This window comes from Trichomycterus rosablanca, chromosome 8, assembly GCF_030014385.1.
Source record: "Trichomycterus rosablanca isolate fTriRos1 chromosome 8, fTriRos1.hap1, whole genome shotgun sequence".
NCBI lineage: Eukaryota > Metazoa > Chordata > Actinopteri > Siluriformes > Trichomycteridae > Trichomycterus > Trichomycterus rosablanca.
Window position 1 is genome coordinate 24,711,567 of NC_085995.1, and position 25,210 is coordinate 24,736,776.

Consider the following 25,210-nt stretch of genomic DNA (forward strand, 5'->3'; position numbering starts at 1 on the left):
GGAGGAAACCCCTACATAAATCCCGCAGACAGTGTCTGACAGGATCGAACCCAGAACTTAAGAAACCACGTATGCAGTATGTTCCGAGTCGCCTTGTTACGTAATTTTTTTTGCCACATCAGCATTATTCCTCAGCCCTGTGCAGGCGCCATCAGTCAGCCAGCAGGGGCTACAGTCGCACCAGTTATGAGGACCTATGATCCGACTTTCTTACCCCTAAGAACAACAGCCAATCGTTGTTCATACTGCCGCCCAGCCTAGTCGGAAAGGCAGAGTCGAGGTTTGATACGATGTACTTGAAACCCCAACTCTGGTCAGCCAGCGTACTTTACCTCTGCGCCACCTGAGCGGCCTTGTTACGTATCATTAAAGATCAATTTTTTATTAGGATTTTAACATCTTGTTTTACAGACTTTGGTTACATTCATGACAAACGGTAGAAACTCGTTACATCAGTTCACAAGTTTAATGTCAAACACAGTCATGGACAATTTTGTATCTCCAATTCACCTCACTTGCATGTCTTGTGGGAGGAAACTGGAGCTTCCGGAGGAAACCCACACGGGGAGAACATGCAAACTTTACACAGAAAGGACCCAGGACCTCCTTGCCACCCACTGAGCCACCATGCCGCCCTATTAAAGTAAATAAATGAATTAAAAAATGGTGCTGTTATTGCAGTTCGCAATATGAAGGGTTTTCTTTCAGTTCTTTGCGCACAATAAACCGTTAATAGAAACTGTAGGTAAGGTGTAAGGTGGCGTGAGGACACGAGGCTGCGCTTTGCATCACTGTCTTGTTGAAATGGGACGCGGCCCATTCATGCGCGTTCACGCTTGGTCGATGCTGCGCGTGCACACGGTGTTGTGGAGAGTCTCTCATCGTGCCGGGTGGGACCGCTAGCTGCTACAGGGCTATGGATGAAAAGCGGCTTTCTGCCGGGACCGGTAATATTTTTCGCACTCTTTTATATTATCTTAACTGAATTAACGAGTAATTAGGTCAGATATTTAGTGTAAATATAAGTTCGTTTATGAAAGTGCATTGTGAGTGGTTATTTGATGGTTTTGCAGGGGAGATGGAGGCTGGTGGAGAGGAGCAGAGAGAGGCGCACAGAGTCAGGAATGAGGTAAAAGATGCTCAGCTCAAACAATGAATGAAATACCAAACCTCACTTTTATTATAAATAACTCAATTTATGCTATTTCATGCTGTATGTGAAGCGAATTGTCGAGTTTGGTTAGGTAAGAGACCCTACCGAGCGAGCTACCGGCATTTTGATTTATTTAGGCCACGGTGACACACACCCTTCTCCAACTCATATCTGTGCTTCACATTTTCTACCCTCTTTCAAATATATACACGGTTAACTAACATATATTGTGATACATATTATATATTATGATACACTAAACCAAATTTCACCTTAACATTTCAATATTTAGTTCTAAAATCCAAGCAACATTCAATATCCAGTTCATTCAAAGCCCAAAAAATGTTAGCAAATTCACCCATTACTTAAATGAATGGAAAAGAAAGACACACCGTGTTCAATGTGAATAATATTATTCATTTATTATAAATACATTTGGTCCATGCAGAAACAGTGAGCTGAAGCAGAAAAGCCCTGGATATGGCATCAGTCCATGGCGGTGACATATACTGTATCTAGGGGTGATATAGAGTAGCCAATTCATTTATGCATTTAAAAAACTGGAGGTAACCAGGGTTCAAGGATGAGACAAAGATTGAATCCAGGTCCTCAGGAACCACAGTGTTGTGATAGACTCAATCTACCACCGTGTCACTGTCACCTACATCCTATTTTACACAATACACATTCACATATAATATAAATGTGCAATTTTTATGTGTAGAATATGCACAGGATGCAATATCAAGAATATCAAAAGAGGATGCAACAGTGGTTTGATTCTAGCCTCTAGTCACTGTCAATGGGGTTAAGGAGGTTTGCACTATGGTTTCCTCTCATCTTCCAAAAACATGCAGACGGTGGATTTTTACACTAAATTGTAAGCAAGTAAATGACTTAGTGTGTTACCGTATGACAGACTGACACTGTCCAGGGTCCAGTTCTGCTCTGCATCCTGTGTTTGTGGGTGGAGCCGAACCCATTGCAATCTTGGTCAGGATAAAATGATTAGGGGAAATAAATTAATGGATATTGCTCATTAAGCAGTAATTATGGCTGAGAATATGTGGACAAATTACAGAAAAATCCCATCCATTTTTCCCAAACACCATAACATGATCCAGCGTTTTACATTTGCTTCTGTCTCTGGCTAATGTCAATGTGGTGTTTAACATGGTCTTTCTTCTAGATACTTTCTTCTAGATAAATTTGAATGAGCATGGGTGTGATAATAATAGTAAAGTGTGTTTTTAATTTTCTTGGTTTCATGTTCTTTGTTTAATTCATTAGTGCATGAGGCTGACTGAGGAGCGAGATGAAGCAGAAAGACAGCTAAAGCACATCAAAAGAGGTACAATTTCCAAAACGAATACAGCTTCTGATGCCAAATAGGGTCATTAAATGCTTACTGTTGTGGCACAATTGAATAAGAAAAATATGTTTAACTGACAAAAGTACAAAGATGTCCAACGTTTTCACTGACCAATCTAATGGAATGTTGCAAATATGAACAAATTTGCAATTTGATGCCTGTAACAGTCTGGATAGAGGAAAAATAAGATTGATAGAATAGAAACTTGATTAAATATTCAAGTTACACAGCTTTGAAACATCCATAATAAGCAGGTGAGGGTATCATGATGAAAGAAGAATCCACCAAAGGTTCAGACTTTGCAAGCAGAGAGAGGTCGTGGCTCACCACTTTGTGCCAAACTTTGCGAGAAAATTATTAATCAGTTCAAAAAGAGCATTTCTCAACACAAGATTGCAAATTATATGGGTTTCACTATCTACCATACATAATACAGTGAAAAGATTCAGGTAATCTGGAGAAAGCAGGAAAACACTGTTGAATGTGCCTGACCTTTGCATGCTCATACTAATATGGTAAATATGGGCACATGGGCTAGGAAGCACCTCAGAAAAATGATGTCACTGTCTGCCACTGCATAAAAAATGCAATCTGAAACTTGATTACGCAAAGAGCATAAGCATGCAAGTAATTTTTTAATAATCATTTTTTAATAATTTACACAAAAATGTAGTTTTCTGTGATCAGATTGACCAAAAGACAGTGGAAATGGTGTGCTGTGGTCTGACAAGTCAGTGTTTCAGCTTATAATAATTGGACATCAATCTCTTCTTGTCAAAGACTAAAACGACCATCTAGATTGTTATGAGCGAAAGGTGCAAAAGCCAACATCATGGTATGGGGTGATTTGATGACCATGGCATAGGTGACTTCCATATGTGTGAAGGTACTATTGATGTGGATGGGTGTTGCAGTCATTGAGATTTTAGAGAGACACATGCTGTCTGAGGTTATTTCAGCAAGGCAATGGAGGGCTTTATTCTGCATGCTCCACAACAGCGTGGCTTTGTAGACAAAGAGTATGTGTGCTTGACTGTCCTGACTGCAAGTCCAAGAAAACATAATTCACCCTGCTCCCTGAGGCAGAGAAATGGCACTACTGTTTAGGGTGACACTAACCAATGTTCATGTGTAAGGAAAAACGCCACTAGCATCTTCCTCCAAGCATGTTGATCTGTCCAGTGATTTTACTCGAGCAGCAAATTGATTAAAGGTGGTGACTTAATTCATCTGTGAGTCCACTGGTTTCAGAAGAGACATTTGTGTCCCTCACAGATTGGTAGCTTTCATGCATTTTGTGAATTTGGTCATGCTATTATAGCACATAAATTGGATGTTTTACTTAATTTTTGTTCATTTCTGTTTACTAATTTGCTGGTCAGGGAATTGTCTAATGTACTTGAAACTGTCTGCTGGTTTTTCAAAAGTCCTAAACGACTTTACTTTGTGGCTTCAGAAGCCTTCATGACATGAGGTCAGTATCCTTTCAAGTGCTCCCTATTTACAGTAAATATTTAGATATACGTCACATGTTTAACTCTCAGTGGGTGTAATAATGAACATTGTCAGTGACCATACTTTCCCTTGAGGGCATTGTGGGAGAAGATAACTCCATTAGACTCATTCCACTAATCTGATACTTGGTGTCTCTGCTGCGTATGTGGTATCACCTCCTTCTTTACCCATCTCATTATCACACTGCCTTAAGCCGTCTTTCAAATGAGCTACTATTCCCAGGTAGGGCTGGGCGATTTTGCAAAAAATAAAAATCTCGATTATTTTAAAATAATTACCGATTGTCGATTACGATTTCTATTTTTTTGTTCTTGTATAATGCAATTGAAAAAAGACTCAAATTTCTTTTTTGCATTTTAATTTAAAAGACTGCAGAAGTGAAAAATAGTAACTGCACCACCTATAATGATCATTTCAAGAGACTCAAACTTTATAACGATATAACAATAATTAAAACAAAATAGAAATCTTAATTAGCTATATCCTTTATAAGAATAGCTCACAAACAACCCTTACTTTAAATATTGTGCAGCAGAACCTCCTTACATTAGGAAAAGTGCAAAACTACAAAAAGTTCTTTACAGGTTTCTTAAAAGGAACACAAGCCTGTGAAGTGAGTCTGTATCAGTATCTAGGCTGGGGGGGCTCTGCTCTGCTCAGCTTTGATTTTGTCCTCTTGTGACTCTGGGGGTGGATGGAGGGGGCAAGTTCTGCTTCTAACAATATGGACTACAATTCCCATGCTCCCACGGACTGTCACGTGACTAGCACATGTCCCCGGTCAGTCAATCCTGATCGCGCTCATCGGCTCCGGAGTTTTGATTCAGTTCGGCTGTGTTTGATTCAGTGAATCTTATTTGAACTCTGTTTGTGTGTCTCGTTTTGCCGATCGTGTTTGCGCTCCTTATTTCTGAATCTAACCGTTACCGTGTATAATCCTTGTTGTCTTCCGTTTACTGTTTTAGTTTTCGATGGTTTTGGCCTGATTTTGTACACTGTTTTTGCCCTTTTGATATTAAACTTTACTTGATTTATATTCCGCGAGCGTCTGGTCAGTTTCTGCCTCGTGACATGTTGGTATTTTAATTAAAAGATAAAGTATGTAAACAATCAGGATTGTCACATTTCTAACATCGGGTAAAAACGTTCATTCGAATTAATCGTGAAAATCGCCCAGCCCTATTCCCAGGTGTAAAATGGGATCCCAGACTCCATGACCACTGGGAGACAATCATAGAGATGGCTTTTCATTTTGGTAGCATTTCCTAGCTCTTGATTTGAGACGTGTGAAATGGAGTTACCTTTCAAACCTGCAACTCACACTGCTCTGTAGGAATCATCTTTTTGAATGACCATAGACTCAGACTCGGCAGATGACATAATATTCAGTATTAATCTCCGCTTTTTTGTTCCCCATTATGAGGATTGTATACATACTGATATATCAGGTTGTTTGCCTATGTGTGTGTTCTTTATATACCCAGAATGCTTTGCCACACTGAAAATCTAAGTCATAGTCAAATAGGTTTTGTATCTTTAAAATAAAATCAAGCAAAAACTAGGGCACACATTTACTGCTTTAATGCTCGGTTTTTACAGCTTGTTGCTGTGCTCAGAACTCAGCCTGACCCAATTTAAGTGCCACCAAAGCGTTTGTAACAGAACTGTTACACAAAACCCTGATCTGTTTAATTCAACTCTAAATCGAGCACAAAATACAGCATGGCAACCAGTAACTTTTAAATGTGGAAACCTTTTGTGGTGTCATAGCTGTTTGGTATGATTTCATTCACCCATAGATTGCCACAACAGTAAAGTTTCATGAAGTCACTTAATTTTTTTGCTTCCTTATTCTAAAATCTATTTTATACAAAACTGCATGTGAATTAGCTGCCAGTACTATCAGTCAGTATTGTCAAACTTGGTGCTTAGTGGCACAGTCAGCAGAAACCATTTTCGCAGTGTATCATGTGATCATGTTTGTTAATGCTGCCATAAGCAGCAATATATGCCCAACCTTGCGGTGAGCGAAGCGCTAATCACTTATCATGTGAATAATCAAGTTCAGTCCTTCTTATTCTTATTAACTAAAAAATATTATTATTAGTAGTAGTAGTATTATGTGATGTCCAGATATAGATAGTGCTTCTTCAGAATATCCTGTCTTCAATTTGGATCTTTAGGCTTCTTAATGGTTTGTTTATTTCATTTTGGTCAGGTCATGGTGGGTCCAGTTTCTCTCACTGGGCACAATGCAGTAGCACAGCTTGGACAAGGGTCTATTGTGGAGCCTTAGCCTAGTCTTTTCCAGTGAGCTCTTACTTCTTATAAAGTAAAGGGTTAATTGAAAACTGTAATGGTAACGCATCTTGGCAATGTATTTTGAAAGCAGCGCTCTGAGAAAATATACCACAGATTTAAATTATTTTGAATTTGATACTTGATGCACTGGCTTATTTGAATGTAATATATGGATCAATAGATCTCAGTAAAGTAAAGCCACAGTCTTATTCTAAAACAATCAAAGCTTCCTCCTGCAGTTACTCACCCAGGAGAGGATTAATCTACTTTGACCGATACGGCATTCATATGTGCCAGGCTTTTTTATTATTTAAGCCACAATTCTAAATTATTAACTTAATTATTAACGATCACTGCACTTTACAGAGACGTTTCAGTGCCCATACACATTTTTTTCTATTGATATGTTTTGCATTTATGTTCACAGTGCAGTATATTGGACCCAGTCTGCAGTAGGTCGTTTCAGTAGGTCATTCATCACACTGGCGGTTGGCACAGTTTTCTTCAGTGCCTGTCATGACTCTGCAAATGTCAGTGCAATTTGGCCTACTTACAGACATGCAGCAGTTAGAAACTGGCTGCATGTGAATGATCAGAGTGGGAAAACCACTGCAGAGTATCTTAGAGGCTTTATGTGTCTGGCAAAACTTCTTCCTCCTACCACCTTCCTACAAGCATTTTTGGGATGCTTCAGTGAGTCTTAATTAGCATGTCCATTTGAGGGCACCAAAAAAGAAATGGCTTTCATGCAGTTAATGCTAAAGTTTCAAACAGAATTGTGCAGTGATTAACACACGACTGTTCATATTTATCAGCTGTAATCAGACTTGCCATTACTTTCCACTAATACCAGCTTAACTGGTGCAAGTGACAAGACCCAGTGTTAAGTGCCTAATTAAAGCTGTATATCTAATATCCTTTCTAAAATGAGTACTGCTGAGCCTCTGTTTTTGTCCTGGATTTTTTGGGTTCTATAGCCATATTTTGCTCCTGCAGCACAACAGAGCCACTGACCTAGAATCAGTACAGGCGTGGTCCTCCAGTCACTCATCACAGAGCCTAATAAGCTAAGGCACTGACCAAGGATGCTTTGTTTGGACTGGAGAGCAACAAACCTTGTACAGTGTGACTTCGTATAATAATAATAATAATAAAAACATGTGACCTGCACATGAATCCGATCTCCCTCAGGCTCATCTTACTGTTTATAATGAATTTATGAATGGATTACAGTTTACTTCTGTTCATATTAGAAGTCCCCATCCATGTGTTTAAAGAAAACACAAACAGATGCATTTTCACTAACTTCTTAATTCTGGTTAGGGTCAAGGTGAGTCCCTGAAACACTGGATGCAAACTCACTCACTCACACCTAGAGGTAATTTACACTAGACAATACAACAAAACTGTACAAACCCCACACAGACAAAAGCTGTAGCTGTTTACTACTCACTGCACCAGCATTTTAATATACAGTCCCTGACAGAAGTCTTGTCGCTTATCCAAGTTGTAGGAACAACAAATAATAACTTGACTTGTAGTTGATCAATTGAAATCAGAACTGGCTTATATGAAAGGCAAAGCCCTCTAGATTATGCTTATTATACCAAAAGAAAGTTTTGTATCATTCATTGAGTTTTATCATTTAATTAGGACAGAAAGGTCAGATTTTGCTTGGACATAAGTCTTGTCGTATACAAAAATAATGTTGAAATTATACATATACTTTATTTTGAATACACAAACATGCTACAATAACATTAGAACATAAAGTCATGGTGCCTTGGAAAAAATAATTAATATCGTGTATGACTTCCATGGGCTTGGAGGACTGCATCCATACGTCTTGGCAATGACTCAAATAACTTATTGATGAAGTCATCTGGAATGGCAAAGAAAGCAGTCTTGCAGGACTCCCAGAGTTCATCAAGATTTTTTGGTTTCATCTTCCAAGCCTCCTCCTTCATCTTACCCCAGACATGCTCAATAATGTTCATGTCTGGTGACTGGGCTGGCCAATCCTGGAGCACCTTGATCTTCTTTGCTTTCAGGAACTTTGATGTGGATCTTGAAGTATGAGAAGGAGCGCCATCCTGCTGCAGAATTTGCCCTCTCTTGTGGTTTGGAATGTAATGGGCAGCAAGAATGTCTTGATACTTCAGGCTGTTGATGTTGCCATCCACTCTGCAGAGCTCTCGGACACCCCCATACTGGATGTAACCCCAAACCATGATTTTTCCTCCACCAAACTTGACTGTTTTCTGGGTGAATCTTGTGTCCATGCGGGTTCCAACAGGTCCTCTGCAGTATTTGCGGCGATTGGGATGCAGTTCAATGGATGATTCATCAGAAAAATCAACCTTCTGCCACTTTTCCACTGTCCATCCTTTCTGCAAGCTGTGGGTCTTGGCAAATGCGACACGATTTTTTTGTTGTCTTCTGTTTAATGCTGGTTTCTGAGCACTAATTCGGCCATGAAGGCCACTGCGTGAAAGAATTCGACAAACTGTTCTTGTAGATACAGCGTTTTCTGGTGACCAGTTCTCATGTAGCTCCGCTGCAGTTGAAAAAGGGCTGGCCCTAGACTGTCGAAGCAACAAACGGTCCTCTCGAACAGTTGTCTTAAGGGGTCTGCCTGACCTGGGCTTGTCATGAACGTCCCCAGTTTCTTGAAATCTTTTTCTTATTCTCTCCACTTGACGTTTGGATACATTAAAGATGTCTGCCACCTCAGCAGCAGACTTGGTCTTCAAGGTCTTGATGATCAGCACTTTCGTTTGTGGTTGAATCTTTGGCATGTTGTCAGAGGTCAGGTTGCACTTCACATGGAAGTCTGGTGTGCTGGGGTTCTTTTTATACACACCTCGGAATGTGTTAATTACATTATTTGTCCCAGGTGAAGCTCTAATCTGTGATTGGTTGAATCATTTAAAGACACAACAAGACTTTTGTCCTTGCAAAAACAGATGTTATGGGCTTTACCAAGCTGTGGACATCAGGACACTTTTTGACAGTTTCATTTTGCACCCAGTTATTAATGTGAAAGCCCTTGACATTAAAGTGAACCATTTATTGTAACAATTGATTGATTACAAATAAAGTTATATACCATTTTAAGTTACTATGTCCTTACGCGACAAGACTTCTGTCAGGGACAGTACTATTATTACATGAGTGACTAAATATATGCCCTGTTATGTATTTGCTCCCTATACTCTGTACTCGACCAAGGCTTTTGGCTAGCACCATAAGCCTGACCAGGATAAAGAATGTGTAAAGGGTTTAAAATGAATTCAAAATAAATTTAAATTAAAATAAATTCAGGAATACTATTATACAGGATAAAGGGGTTAACATTCATGAATGAATAGATAATACTAAAGTATGAAGCCATTTAGTGTATTTGAGGGGGATGGCCAAAGCCCTATGATGGATTGGCACCCTGTCCACAATATTCTAGCTTTCGTGCAAAATCTAAACTGTCATTAAACAGTAGTTGCTATAATACCATGCTGTGTAATTCTAACCCAGAGCGAAGGGGCTAGTGCAGAATGTTTGACTAGGTATGGTGGAACTCTGCTAAGTAAACACTTGAACGTGAACTTGCTTGACATTGCTATGATACATGATCTACTTTTGTAAGGCCTCCATTGGGTATCCAGTTACCTTAGCGGGATTCTGTAACAGTAACAGTATTAGTGCTGTCTAAACTGTTGAGAGGTCCTTTATTGTGAACATGTAACAGATCCCTATTGGTTTCTTCTTACATGTAGAAGCAAATAAAGACTAGCTTTGCTTTTATGATATGAGTTTGTTTTGTTCTTTTAAAAAAAGTGACGTTTTGAAAGTGCCTTTTTATTTTCCATAGCTATCTGTTTCTGCACTGTACCAGTGGTGTTTAGACTTTTTTAGCCTAGACCTACCGCACATGTGATGAATTTCAGTTCGACCCCTCAACATATCAAAATATCTTACCCTCATTTACATTTACAGCATTTAGCAGATGCCTTTTTTATCCAAAGTGGCTTACAAGGTGACAGTATACAATGCAAGTGGTTTACGGTTAAGGGCCTTGCTCAAGGTTCACAAAGGCAATCTGGTAGTGGTGGGACTTGACCCAGTGACTGTATGTTGACTATTCCAGTACCTTAACTGCTGAGCTATCACTGCACCACAGTACAAAATGTATGACACAATATACATAAAGCAGGGCTAGATCTTTTTTTTAAATAGGATGTATGTAAATAATGTAGATGTATTTTACAGACAAATAACATAACAGTAATGGTGTTCCATATCCACAACCCTTTTCTCTTTTTATGTAGTTTCCCAAATGGTGATTGAGGAAGTAAGCGTCCTGCAGACACAGCTTGAAATTGAAAAGTCCTGTCGGGAAAATGCTGAGGCACTGGCAACAAAGGTAAATCGATCAGTCTTTTTATCCTATAAGACAAAACACATGGTCAGTGCTAACTATACAAGCTTAACAATTCTTACCGTGGAGAAATGCAGGCTAACGTGGGTATAGTTTGATGTCTTATGCAATATATGCCAATATAATGACACCAAAATGAAAATCACATACTAACATACATATTAATAATAATAATAATATTGCTTTAAGATTGTATGTAAAAATATCATGTTTTATTTTATTTGTTTATGTTTATCTTGACAGCTAAACTGTGAGAACAGAAAGCTAAAGTATCTAAGCCTCTCATCTCGTCCATGCCTGGATGAACTCTTGCCCAGCATCTCTGATTGCATCGCTCTGGAGGAAGAGAGTGAGCCACAAGAGCACTGTCCAGACCCCTACACCCAATACCAACAGCAGGTCAAAGGTACACTTAACATGTTAGATGCTATAATGTAATGAAAAAATACTTCAAGTTATGTTAAACACGATTTGCAGTGGTCTATTGCACTAGTCCACCACCGCTGAGTTGCAGATTCAAATCTCAGCTGTGCTGTCGGTCGTGTGATTGGCTATGTCCGGGTTGGGGGGTCTAAAGCTTTAAAATGGGTCAAGGGTATGAATTTCTTGCGCCCAGTGTTTCCCAGTGGAACCGGACCTGCAACGACCCTGACCAGGAAGAAGCAGTATATGAAAATAAAAATAAATGTACCATGATTTGCACCAAGTATAATAATACTATGGTTTTAAACCTCAGCAAACCCTGACTAATACATATAACGCTCTTCTAATGGTCTTTTTCCTCAGATCTTCAGGAAACAGTGAACACTTTGCTGGAGGAAAAGAAGCAGTTAGTCTGTCAGGTACAGGAGCAGCAAAAACGGATTGAGGATCTGACAGTGCTTGTAAGTACCATTTTTTTGAGTCCGAGAATGAGCTCACTCATGCATAATAGAGCTGCAGGGGGGCTTAGAAATGCACCACATACACAAACCTTTTCAATAATAAATGAGCCAGTAATGTAACCTCATAGTGACCTAGAGTCTGTCATCAAGTATTATTGTAGTAGGTAGTTTTTACCTTTAAAAATGGTTTGTTTTAGTTTGATTTGACTGTTTTTGTCAGTGGCATTAAACACATTTGAACATTTTGTAGACGGAGAAAGAGCGAGCAGAGATGAAAGAGCTTAACAACACTATAGAGCAGCAAAACAAAACCATCAAGAGATTCAACAGAGGTGAGTTTTGCTTTGTTTCTTTTTAATTATGAAATACAGATGCAGCTAATGACCTCTAATGATGCTAATGATGTTTTGTAATCACATTTGTCAAAGTAGCAGCAATTCAGTGGTCTGTACTTTTCTGTTGTGGTGCCAATTGTCTGTGCTCAGGCTGACATCATCTGCCTGAAGAGAGAATCCCTTTCTCCCATCTTACTCTATCCTGACCCATATAATGGGTAAATAATAATTTACTAGGGCATTCACCACAGGAAATCCCTGATTCATCCTAGCTGTCTTCCCTGCCATAGTTGTTTTCACTTTACCTGTGATGTTTATAAAAATCACATTACTTATAAACACATTACATTACCTGAGTGTGTGGTTTGTAAAATGTGATTTCACCATGATTTCCATACAATAGCACTAAAGTAATGGGACACCTGATCACTACCTGGTTGTTTATCCCATTTCAAAAACAAATGGTTCTGAGAAGGCTTCTCACAATACTGTACTTTGTCTGTATGTCTGTGGGATTTTGTACTATTTAGTCGAAAGAGCATTTGTATGGCCGGGCACTGATGTTGGTCAGATTACAGCTGTTAGCAATTGTTGTCCCAATATGTTTGGCCATATAGTGTCCATATAGTGTCTACTAACTTAATAAGACCAGTTATCTGTGTTTAGTGTCCATGATGGCTGCTAATGAATATGGCGGGCTGAAGGAGCAGCTGGATCTGGAGCAGAGTCTGAGGCACAAAGCAGAGACCTATGCACATGAGGTATGATTGTTATGCAAAAAGCAATGATTTATAAATGGTATTTTACAGATAATTAATGGAAAGCATCATATAAATACTACTAATATTAAATGTTTTACTTTATTATTTTTATAGATTGTTGTAAATATGTGGTTATTCCTAATTTGATACCTGCAAGAGATTTGCCTTCAAAAAGTAGGGACAAAGAAAATGTAAGATATGAGGGTTTGTGGAATAAAAATGCCTGTTTTGGAACTGTCCTCAAGTAAAAAGTTGAAGGGGTATTGTATATTGCAATCTTAATTGGGTATAAAAGGAGCCTCAGTAAAAGATGCTGATTAAAAAGTCTAACAATCTTCCTGTCCTCCTCCTGCCTAGTGGCTCAATCTTGCTTATGCCCAAAACATCTCAGTCTTGCCTCTCTAATTTAGTCTTCAAAACCTCGATCCTAATCTTTTTCATACCTTTTTTCAGATTTTACATTTGCAGCATATAGCAGGTGCTTTTATCCAATTATAACTGAATACAGTGAATAAAGCAATTGAGGGTTAATGTTCTTGCTCAGGGGCCCGACAGTGGCTGACACAACTTGGCTTTGGTGGGGCTGAATCAGAAACCAGAGTACCAGTCCAGTTCCTTAACCACTAAGCTACCACTTCTCCTCACTTTTCTCAGATGCTGGTGAAACAAAAAGAAGCGAACAGACAGAGCATGATTCTTTTGCAGCAGACAGATCCTAGTGTTCAGCTGCTCAAAGCTTTGGAGGATGTAGCCAATATAACGAAAACACTGGAGCAGGAACGGCTTCAACACCAAGAGAAGGTAAACCACAATCTGTTGTTGTTGTTTTTTTCTTGGTCACCCATCTATAACAGAAAACACATTATACTGCAGTATTTAAACCAACAAGGATGTAGATTGGGCAATTTTGTAATGTCTACTATATTTTGACACTAACATTAGGTATAATTGTGTCTGCATATTCAGGCAAGGTGGATCCTGGCATGTCCAATTATACGACTTGGAATTTTAGACTGCATCCCTACTGACAAAACTGCTTTTGTAAGCAGGGTGTAAAGCAAAGCAGATGGGCCATTACAAATCTGCACCTGTCTTGGACTTGCATGCATATTTTAGTGCAATTAATATTCTTAATATTCAACAAAACACTGCCCACAGATGTATGCAGCACAATTTGAAAGTTATTAACATGACATTATTACACTTACTTTTAATTATACAGCTGTTTGTTTTGTTTTTAAAAAGTTGGGACGTTAAGTAAAATGTAAATTAAAACAAACAGCATTAGTCTGTTAACTGTTTTTAGAGGTATTTAATTGAAAACAGCACAGAAAAGCAATATTTACTGTTTTGCATAAACAGTTTTACTGATTTTTGTGCTATTATCAAAAAACCCTGTTTTGAAACTTTCTACAGGTGATACAATCACGATTGGGTATGAATAGAACATTACCAAAAGGCTCAGTCATTTAAAAAGCAAGGATGGGTCAAGCATTGCCAACAGTCCAACAATAGTCCAACAGTTTAAGAACAATGTTTCGTAACACATGATTGTAAGCAACATTGGGATTTTACCATATGCAGTCCAAAACTTTATCAAAGGATTCTATTCAATCTAGAAAAAAATATTTGTGCATAAAGGGTATGGATCAAAATTATTATTAAATACAGCATTAAAAACCGACTTGCTTTTTGTAATGAATCTAACCAAATTGGCTGCTGAGTATTTTTTAATCCTGGTCAAAAAAAACATAGTCCCTTTGGGATTTAGCACAGTGGTAAAGATTACCCTGTCCCAATTTTTTTATATAAAAAATAATAAGTTTTTGTTTTTATTGCTAAATGTCCCAATGTTTCTTAAAATGGGGCTTGTACATGTTGAAAAAAGATTGTTCTCCATTAGGTATCTATGCATTATTACGTACTATATTTATTTATTTATTTTTCAGTTGCTCCCGTATTTAGGGGTTGCCACAGCAGATCATTATGGCCTGATTTGGCACAGTTTTAATGCCAGTTGCCCTTCTTCACTCAGCCCTTCTTATTTTTACTCAGGCCTGGGACCGGCACTCAGAGTGCACTGATGAGCGCACCTCCCAATTGCTAGGCTGTGCGGCCATCCCCCAATATAAGGGACAAAGCAAGTCATGTCTGTGTTGACACCGGATCGGCCGAGCTAACTCTCTTTATCACTATAGGTAAAGGCTTTGGAGGCTGAGCTGGACCAGTGTGCCTTGCAGAAACAGGTAGAACAGCTGCAGAAACAGCTGGAATTACTGGAGGAAGAGAAAAAAGACACAGAAGAACGTCTGCAGCAGGAGGTGAAAAAGTGCACTGACTTGGAGAACAGAGGTGAGCTGACATCCAGTTATTTTTCAGAAGAGTGGTTTATGAATATATTAAAACTGTGTAGCATCCAAGAGAAAAAAAAAACTAGTCTTGTTAAAAGAGGACTGTGCCCACTGTGAACACTGCCCAAAAAAGGCTGCAGTGGACAATGCACCAAAGATCTGCAGTAACACCTCCCTGTTTCGCACAGTGAAAGAGCTGCAAGAGTCTCCGAAGAAAATCGCTTCAGCGTCGGCTACGTCTCCTGGGACTGCACCTCCCCCTGCTCCTCCTCCCCAGCCTCCTCCCCCTCCCCCACCACCTCCACCCCCGCCTCCACCACCGCCTCCTTCGCGCTGCAACCCCCTCAGGTAATGCCTCACATAACTGTACTGTGCTTTACACACTGAAGTCTGCATTTAAAGCATAGTGCACACTACCTGACTTTAGAACATGTTTAATACTTTGAAATAATTTGCAATTCACTTCATGACTCAGACGCACGCATCCGTGTTCTGGTGGTCATAGGGTAGTGCACAAAAGTCTCACATTCTAAGATGTATCCGTTATTAGCAAAGAGGGCCTTGATGCTAAATCTATTTGTCTTTAAAAAATTAACTTGAGGACTGTATACATGACCATGACAATAGTGCAAAATAATGCAAATCAATAACACAATCAACACAAATAACTAAGGTGCAAGGAAGAAGTTTGGCTTCAATTAGTGTACTGTGCACTAGGCATGAAAGCCATAGAAAAGATGTACAGTAGACAGATTTCCTGATGGCATTACTGCAGTCTGTATGGCTGGTGAAAATGCTAAAAACACAATAAAACTAACAACGTAATACATTTCTTTAATAGTTCTGGACATCAAATTCTAATTTGTATTTTAAAACAGTTATTTGATAATAAACATGGATCTATTTGTTTGCAACAGCTCCCTCATTGCAATCATGAGGAAATCTTCCAAGGGTGGAAAAGGCTCCCCGAAATTAGAGCAGCCTCCAGGTAAGTTTGCAACCTAAGCAGTGCATGACTCTTGCCTCTTTTCCACTGCACAGCATCCTATGGTATGGTATGTCAGTGATCCCACATTTATAGGTTCATACTGTTCCTATGTACACAGCTAAATTTGGTTACTCTTCTGGAAAACCAAACAGTGCAGATTCTTGCTTCACCCATACAGTTGTAGCCTAGTGGTTAAGGTACTGAACTAGGAATTGAAAGGTCACTGGTTCAAGCCCCACCACTGCCAGGTTGCCACTTTTGGGCCCTCGAGCAGGACCCTTGACCCTTTATTGCTTAGGCAGTAAACTGTCACAGTACTGTAATTCGCTTTGGATAAAAGAGACTGCTAAGTGTCATAAATGTAACTTATATGGAATCATTGACTGGTCAAAAAGACCTTCTTGGAGTGAGAGAATACAAGTGGCATATTTTAAACTGCAATAGATTTTTTATAAGGCTACAGAAGGCTACAGAAAATGAAAAGCCATTGGGACAAACCAAAAATCGTTTTGTTGGTACTACAGCTATTGTTTCTTGTTGGGACAGTGGTAGCCTAATGGGTTCAACTGAAAGGTTGAGAGTTTAAATCCCAGCCACTGTTGGCCTTGGAGCAAGGCTCTTAACCCTCTCTGCTCCAGCTGCACCATACAATGGCTGACCCTTCGCTCTTACCCCAGCGTTCAAAGAAGCCGGGATATGTGAAAAAATTATTTTGTTGTACCGTACATCTGACATATGACAAATAAAGGTGTTCTATTCTATTTTATATTTTATTTTATTATATTTCTATTGTTTACTGTTCCCTTGGCATTGGGAGAATGGTGAAGTCTGGTGGAGAATGTGGGCACTGCCTTTTCCTACTTTTGCAGTTGGAAACATACAATAGCACATTAGGTATACTATGGAGAGTTTAGAATTTGATGCGTACCCTATTGTACCGTTGGGTAACATGCAATAGAAAGGGGCTTATGTTGTCTCTATGTTTTTCTGTACTGACCTGCTTATGCTACCTTTTTAGTACCTGAAGCTGTGGACAATGTCAAGGTAAAGGCAGTCAATGAAATGATGGAAAGGATTAAACATGGTGTAGTACTTCGACCCGTGAAAGGACAGGACACAAAGGTTTTTATTTTTTATTCTTTTTTAATTATTTTTCATGCACTTACATAATGTATTCCTACTGAATTGGTAAAATGTTAATTGACAATATTAATTGTTGTGGTTTTGTGTTTTGCATGTTGCTATGTTTTCTGATTCGTGATCTTTTTGTGATCTTGTTCTGCCTGTGACCTGCTGTATTGATTGGCTCTTCTGAAGCGATTTGGCACTAAGGTAAGCCTGTTTCTTTACATTTACATTTTCAGCATTTAGCAGACGCTTTTATCCAAAGCGACTTACACAATGAGCAATTGAGGGTTAAGGGCCTTGCTCAGGGACCCAACAGTGGCAACTTGGTGGTGGCGGGGCTTGAACCGGCAACCTTCTGTTTACTAGTCCAGTACCTTAACCACTGAGCTATCTTTATAATCAAATATAGCATGCAGAATGTAATGCAAGGTTTATCCAGACTACGACTCATCTCTTCTCACAACATTTTCATTCTACTTCTTGAACTTATATCTCTAACCTATCCTTACACACTGTTGAATTGTTTTTGTTTTGTTTTTGTTTTGTCTTGTTTTGCGTGTTGTCGTTTGTTTTCACTTTTTATACTGTACAGCGACCTTGAGCTTGGTGAAAGGCGCTATATAAGTTGAACTTATTATTATTATTATTATTACGAAACAAAGCAAACTGTGGTGCTACTGTGTAGTAAAGCATTCTGCCTATTGGCTTCATTTTCAATTCTTTCAGGTGTAGGGCTACACCTGGCGCCTCAGTGATGCGCGACCCACCCCGTTACATGTTGTAGGTGGACATCCTATACAGAGAGAGTAAATTGACTGTGTTTTGAGGTATTGATTGACTTGAGCTACCATGACAGCAGTCAGCCTCACTGGGACTGTAGGAGTAAAATTAATAGGGCTGATTTATGGTCAGGAATTCACTTGGATGTTTCAAAGCCAGAAATTGTCAGTGCCTTTTCTTTTGCACTGAAGTACTATAATATACAAATTCTACCAGAACACATTAAAATCATAAAACAAAATAAATGCGCTGGTAAATGTTATGTGAGAACATACAGGGGTTGGACAAAATAACTGAAACACCTGTCATTTTAGTGTGGGAGGTTTCATGGCTAAATTGGACCAGTCTGTTGGCCAATCTTCATTAATTGCACATTGCACCAGTAAGAGCAGAGTGTGAAGGTTCAATTAGCAGGGTAAGAGCACAGTTTTGCTCAAAATATTGCAATGCACACAACATTATGGGTGACATACCAGAGTTCAAAAGAGGACAAATTGTTGGTGCACGTCTTGCTGGCGCATCTGTGACCAAGACAGCAAGTCTTTGTGATGTATCAAGAGCCACGGTATCCAGGGTAATGTCAGCATACCACCAAGAAGGACAAACCACATCCAACAGGATTAACTGTGGACGCAAGAGGAAGCTGTCTGAAAGGGATGTTCGGGTGCTAACCCGGATTGTATCCAAAAAACATAAAACCACGGCTGCCCAAATCACGGCAGAATTAAATGTGCACCTCAACTCTCCTGTTTCCACCAGAACTGTCCGTCGGGAGCTCCACAGGGTCAATATACACGGCCGGGCTGCTATAGCCAAACCTTTGGTCACTCGTGCCAATGCCAAACGTCGGTTTCAATGGAGCAGGGAGCTCAAATCTTGGGCTGTGGACAATGTGAAACATGTATTGTTCTCTGATGAGTCCACCTTTACTGTTTTCCCCACATCCGGGAGAGTTACGGTGTGGAGAAGCCCCAAAGAAGCGTACCACCCAGACTGTTGCATGCCCAGAGTGAAGCATGGGGGTGGATCAGTGATGGTTTGGGCTGCCATATCATGGCATTCCCTTGGCCCAATACTTGTGCTAGATGGGCGCGTCACTGCCAAGGACTACCGAACCATTCTGGAGGACCATGTGCATCCAATGGCGGTGCCGTGTATCAGGATGACAATGCACCAATACACACAGCAAGACTGGTGAAAGATTGGTTTGATGAACATGAAAGTGAAGTTGAACATCTCCCATGGCCTGCACAGTCACCAGATCTAAATATTATTGAGCCACTTTGGGGTGTTTTGGAGAAGCGAGTCAGGAAACGTTTTCCTCCACCAGCATCACGTAGTGACCTGGCCACTATCCTGCAAGAAGAATGGCTTAAAATCCCTCTGACCACTGTGCAGGACTTGTATATGTCATTTCCAAGACGAATTGACGCTGTATTGGCCGCAAAAGGAGGCCCTACACCATACTAATAAATTATTGTGGTCTAAAACCAGGTGTTTCAGTTATTTTGTCCAACCCCTGTACACTGACAGTGTTACAGTATTGTATAGTGTTCCCAATTTTTTACACATGTGTAATTCCGTATGTCCTGTCTTTATGTTCAGCAACCAAGTCCAGCCCCTGAGGAAAAGCCACAGGAAAGTGCAATGGAGGAGCTTAAAGGCATTCTGGTACTTTACCTTTTAACTCCCCTCTTTCTTTTTACAGTGATGATGATAAGAATGTTATATACTTGAGACTGTATTTTACTAGGGACACCTACCTTGTACCTAGGGCTGGGCGATATATCGAGTTTTAAAGATATATCGATATATTTTCATACGCGATATAAGATAAGACAATATCGCGTATATCGATATACAGTAGATGTTGCGTTCTATTTAGATCCAACAGTTCGTCGTTCCCTTCTCCCAGTTTGTCTCTGCACATGTTCACCTGCCCCGCCCCTCTCCCTCACTGAACACAACTCGCCCCTCCCCCACCACGTGAGTCGCCCGCAGGGCATGTTCTAAACAGCTCTAGTGACTATAGAGCTCCGTCTAAAAATGATATTTTCGTTGTTGATCTCTTTGAATCAATAACACTTGCATTGATGTAGATTTGAAAATGACAATACTGAATATAACATTTCAAGAACAAAACTGTTTGATGTTTATATGAGCTTTGATTTGGTCTGGGTGCAGAGTTTTATATCGGGCGCAGAACGCTGAGACGAGCGAGCGAGCGCAGCTACCATGGGGAGCGAGATGCGGGTTTTACCCCGAAAAAATAATAATGAAAAACACACAAGAAAAGCAAAAGAGAACTTAATATTTTAACAATGATTGGGAGGAAAAGTGTGTGTTTCATTCGCGGGACGACGGCAGAGAGCGGCACAATGTGGAGAGAGGCTTCAGTACGTGTCACAGAAACGTCTATTTAAATCGTAGCTTTTAAAAAATCTTACTTAACTGATCATTTGTATAAACATGGGACAGAGTTCATGATTTGTTCTAAAACAAAAGTAGTGATCAGTACAAACGGGACATTATTTGAAGATGGGACTGTTAATGATTTCCTAAAAAAATGCTACAGAAGTCATCATTTATAAAAAATAAATAAATAAATAAATAAAAAATTGTGATTTTGATCAAAATGCTACAAATATGCTCATTCATACAAAACAGTCAGGAACAATATTTACAAAAATATCAGAGATGTGATTACTCTGACTTTCAGAAATAAATAATGTTACATGTTTAAATATGTCTGTGTTTCCTGCCATGGTAAATCATTGTTAATAATTATTGCAAGAAATAATTAACATGTGATCAGACAGTCTCTTCACATATATGAATATTTATTATTAGTATTATTAATCATAATATTATCATTAAAGGTAAACCATGCAACCTTATGTTATTCAGGAAGTTTGTATCCTACAAGTAGCCCTTTGGCTTACTCAGCACCCTTAAAGTAGCCCTCTGTTTCAAAAAGGTTGGTGACCCCTGATTTAATATATGCCAATAGTTTATTTTTGAGGAATTTCTCTACAGCGGAATGTTAATAAAAGTGCCTGTATAACATTTGGAACATGTAGCTTTGTCTCAGAAGTGTCTTTTTGTTATTACTGTATGGGATGAAAAAATATCGAGATATATATCGTATATCGCCATTCAGCTAAAAAATATCGAGATATTATTTTTGCTCCATATCGCCCAGCCCTACTTGTACCTATAATCATTGGCAATTTTATTAGGCACACCAGTGATCTGAAAAACTGTTTACATTCGAATTGCATATTTTGTCACACTGCATGATTTCAGATCATTAAACAAAACATGATATTACACATGATATTACAAGTAACTTTTGCCCAAAAACATCCCGATGACACACTTAGCCTTTTAGGATAATTTATCCTGGTCATGGTTGCAGTGGGTCTGGTTCACCAATCCATCCCAGAGCCTTAGCCATACCCCCTTCAGAGACAGTTCTGGCCGATAGCACAACTGGGAATTAGGACCCTTGATCCCAGCTGTGGGCTAGCATAATTTACAGATTTGCCACCCCAGCTATTTGGAAGACATATATGTCTTCCTGTTACATATGGTGTAAATCTAAAAGTGCAGTGTTGTCTTATTCCATTCATTTTGTTTTCATCACCCACATTATCCTGGTCAGGGATGACCGGACTATGTGGGTGGGGTCTTCAAACGCTGTCAAAGGACCCTGATTTGGCAGCTAGAGAGGTGCCTGTGCAGAGTTCATAGGTGAAAAAGGGTTCTGCTAAAGGCTGCGCGCGGGTCAGAGGAGACGTAAGCAGCAATATACCCACCTTGACTGCAATTAGGGATCCCCCAGCAGCAGAAGACAAATTGACTACGCTAAATTGGGAAGACAATGGGGAAAAATGCATAAATAAAAAAGAAATAAAAACAAACACACCCAAAGAAAATTGCCAATGAGTGTAAATACAAGTAGGTGTGTTTACTGAAATATATTGTATTTTACTATATTATATTACTATAATACATACATTTTAGTATTAATTAAATGAAGTAGTATTAAATATTAATACACTTTTTATGTTTATGTAAAAAGAAATGAATTTCCAGTTGTGATGGTGACCTGGAAATATTGTCTGATTCACAGGAGTCAGTAAAAAAGAGTCCAAGTCGGGGCTTTCAAGAGACATTACCCATTAAGAAGGACAGTGAACTGGAAGTAATTCTAAGACGGCGACGCAGGCAGGCCTGTGATCCAGCTTCAGCAGGTCAGCGCATTGTCAAAACACATTTCTCAAAGAAATTGTATTCAATTAGAAACATGGCATTAATTTGTCCATGCGATGTTTTTTAAATGACATAGTAAATGAGGCGTTCTCATGCTGAAATAGAAAAGAGCTTTATAATGGGTGCAAAAGCAAGGTACAGGCACTTTGTATCTGCTACCCTGTTTCATAAGCTTGTATAGCCTGGCTGTGTAGGGTTCTTTCATGCGATAAAGTGAACATCTCACATATTCTGATTTTTATTTCAAACTATTCCTTCAGAAATGGAGGCTATATAGGTATTTGTTATACTTGCCATGATGTAGATGTCTAATAATGCATGACTTAAAAGTTTTGAAGCCTACCCAGAGATCTAACACCTTGGATGAATACTTTTAAATTCCATTGTTTGTTACCAGTGGTTTATACACTATATAATCAAAAATTTGTGGACATGCCTCCTAATTGTTTAGTTTAGGCCTTTCAGTCGCATCTGTTACTTAAAGGTGTATAACTAATTATAATAACTACATTTTAAATGCCCATAGGTTTGGAATAGGATGACCAACAAGCTAATGGTCAGGTGTCCACCTACACTGGGGGCAAAAGTCTGAGACCCCTTGTGAAAATGCTTATTTTTAACATTTTGCTCAATTTGAATCCAGTGTTTTTCATTACAAAGCACATAATGAGCATAACCAGTTGTGTAAAAAGTTCTTTGAAGAATACATACATTTGAACTTTTCTTCGTATTTGGCACTAATGAAAAGCAAATAAGCACTATCACTTTATTAGTACAAAGTGTCAAATTTTATTGTCTAATTCTTCCTATTGAAGCACAAGCTCAGACAACATTTAGCAATTGAATTTGATCTACACATCAGATGGTCATTGAAATTAATACATTTACAGCCATTATTTAATGACTTAACTTTTCATTCAAATTGTTATGTATATCAAAAACATTATAGTAAATTGTCCAAAATTGCAAAATAGATGTGATTTTTACACTTCAGACTGAATTCATGCTTGTTACTATGCCTTACTTTGTAGATGCGTGTGAAGGTCAGATCAGCAAAGTGTCGTCATATGATAGCCTTAACGGTCGACACAGTTCAGACTCTGGTAAAGACACTGACAGGCCGGGCAGCAGCTCTCTCTCAGGCAGTGATTCCAGTCCCAGGAACAGCTCAGACTCAGGCACTGAACCTAACGTGGCTAAGCAGAACACCCCTGTTTCTGAAACCGTCACCAGTGAATCCTGTCCACGGTAAAGCTACTTTTGATTATTTTATCTTCAACAGTAATGGATGTGTTTCAATGTATTAAGTACTGCTTGGACAGATTTTGACTTCTACTTACTGCATTAAAGAAATGGATGTTTTATACTCCAAAACAGCAGAATTTTTCCAACATTCATCCTCTTTATCCAGCTTAAAAAAGTTTTTGTAATAATAAAGTCATTCACACTAAATTATTTGTTTGATAAATTTGTAATAATATAATTAATAGCCGTTTAGGTGGCGCAGTGGTAAATTGTGGCACTAGCCTGCTACTGCCAGGATTCAGGGTTTAAATCTCTAGCTGTGTTATCAGCTGGTCGGCCATTGACATTCAGACATGATTGGCTGGGAGGGATGGATGGCCTAGGCCCCGTGATGGATTGCCATCCAGTCCAGGGTGCATAATCGCATTGCACCCAGTGCTTCAGGGAAGGCCAGACCCACAGTGACCTTGACTAGGATAAAGTGGTGGTACAAATATGAAAACTAATTGAAAAAGTTACATAATTAACCTGGTACTGCTTTTTTATTTTAAAACATACAGTATGTACAGAGTTAACCCTAGCTGCAGCTGCAATTTTATTTACACATGGCGTGCTTGGATGTACTATTACTATTTCCTATTAATAAATTCATGCTTATAAAAACTATAAGAATGAGTTTAAAAAGAATTATTTTTTACTTTAAATAAATGTACAAACATTTTATAAATCAAACAAATATATGCCTTTGTGTTGCAGAGGACGAAACAAGGATGAAGAGCCAGAAAAACCTGAGCAGTCCAATGGTTTAAAGCACCTAGCACAGGCCGAGGAACCACAGGCGACTCTCAGCTCCTCTGTAGATGATCCCAGCAGAGCAAACTGCAGCATGGATGCTGAGTGTTAAAGGCAAATAACGGCACTAGCAGCACAGCTGCAACATTTGCACAAGATCTTGTTTTGCTTTTTTATTTATATATCCAAACTCCAGGCATGTACCTTAGTTCTAGTCATTCACTGTCCACTGATAAGATGCACTATTCAGTATTTACTTTGTCCTAGTGTATTCTTTGTTTCAAAGGCTAGAATAAATACAGAAAACTTAGGTCACTTATGAAATGCCTTTACAACCAACATCCTTTTGTAGTACACATCTCATTCTCCCATTTTGAACTTTTTATGAGCAGTGTGTTTAGTATAGGGTCATCACGTCACAACAGTTGTGTTTACAGTGGCGAACAAAGATTCATGATGACCACATTTGTCAATCGTCCACCTTTGAACGTTTATTTGAGTCACCCATTAATATTTATTAGGGCTAAACAATATGATCTGAAAAAGAAATGACAAGACTGAATATTTCTCATTAGATACAATATACTGTTATAATAATCAGACGTGTGCACAGAACATAATATAAATGCTGCATCAAGACTAAACTGCTGGTCAAGACTAAATAGGGTTGTCAATAGAACAGTTTGATTTGTTTTTTATCCTCCTAAATCTCAAGGGTTTGTGTTAAGTGCCTGCTTGCAATCAGACACCTAGGCACAGATAAATATTGTGATGTACTCCGACATGCTTTATGTGTATTTAAAAAACCTCAGTGAAGTTTCCTAATGATCACAAAATTAGAAAACAAATTAGTATTAATATTTGTTGGTGCCACATTTGTGTTGATTTATACCGT

General features: G+C 38.9%; 1 protein-coding gene across 1 annotated transcript; it reads left to right on the forward strand.

Moving 5' to 3' along the window:
- The first annotated feature begins 893 nt into the window (after positions 1–893).
- Positions 894–25,210, forward strand: shtn3 (shootin 3). Its single transcript, XM_063000605.1, has 18 exons — positions 894–947; positions 1,074–1,129; positions 2,444–2,504; positions 10,667–10,761; positions 11,020–11,182; positions 11,563–11,660; positions 11,911–11,992; positions 12,662–12,756; positions 13,411–13,557; positions 14,955–15,108; positions 15,296–15,455; positions 16,025–16,095; positions 17,114–17,217; positions 17,413–17,427; positions 19,609–19,674; positions 22,139–22,259; positions 23,310–23,526; positions 24,280–25,210. The coding sequence occupies exons 1-18, from the start codon at positions 917–919 to the stop codon at positions 24,425–24,427; spliced, it is 1,884 nt and encodes a 627-aa protein (XP_062856675.1). The 5' UTR covers positions 894–916; the 3' UTR covers positions 24,428–25,210.

Excerpts from the sequence above, each read along its gene's own strand:
- shtn3 (XM_063000605.1), top strand. The coding sequence starts at position 917 with ATGGATGAAAAGCGGCTTTCTGCCGGGACCG. Across the intron at positions 11,661-11,910 it reads TTGAGGATCTGACAGTGCTT|ACGGAGAAAGAGCGAGCAGA; the intron begins GTAAGTACCATT and ends AACATTTTGTAG. Across the intron at positions 15,456-16,024 it reads TCGCGCTGCAACCCCCTCAG|CTCCCTCATTGCAATCATGA; the intron begins GTAATGCCTCAC and ends TGTTTGCAACAG.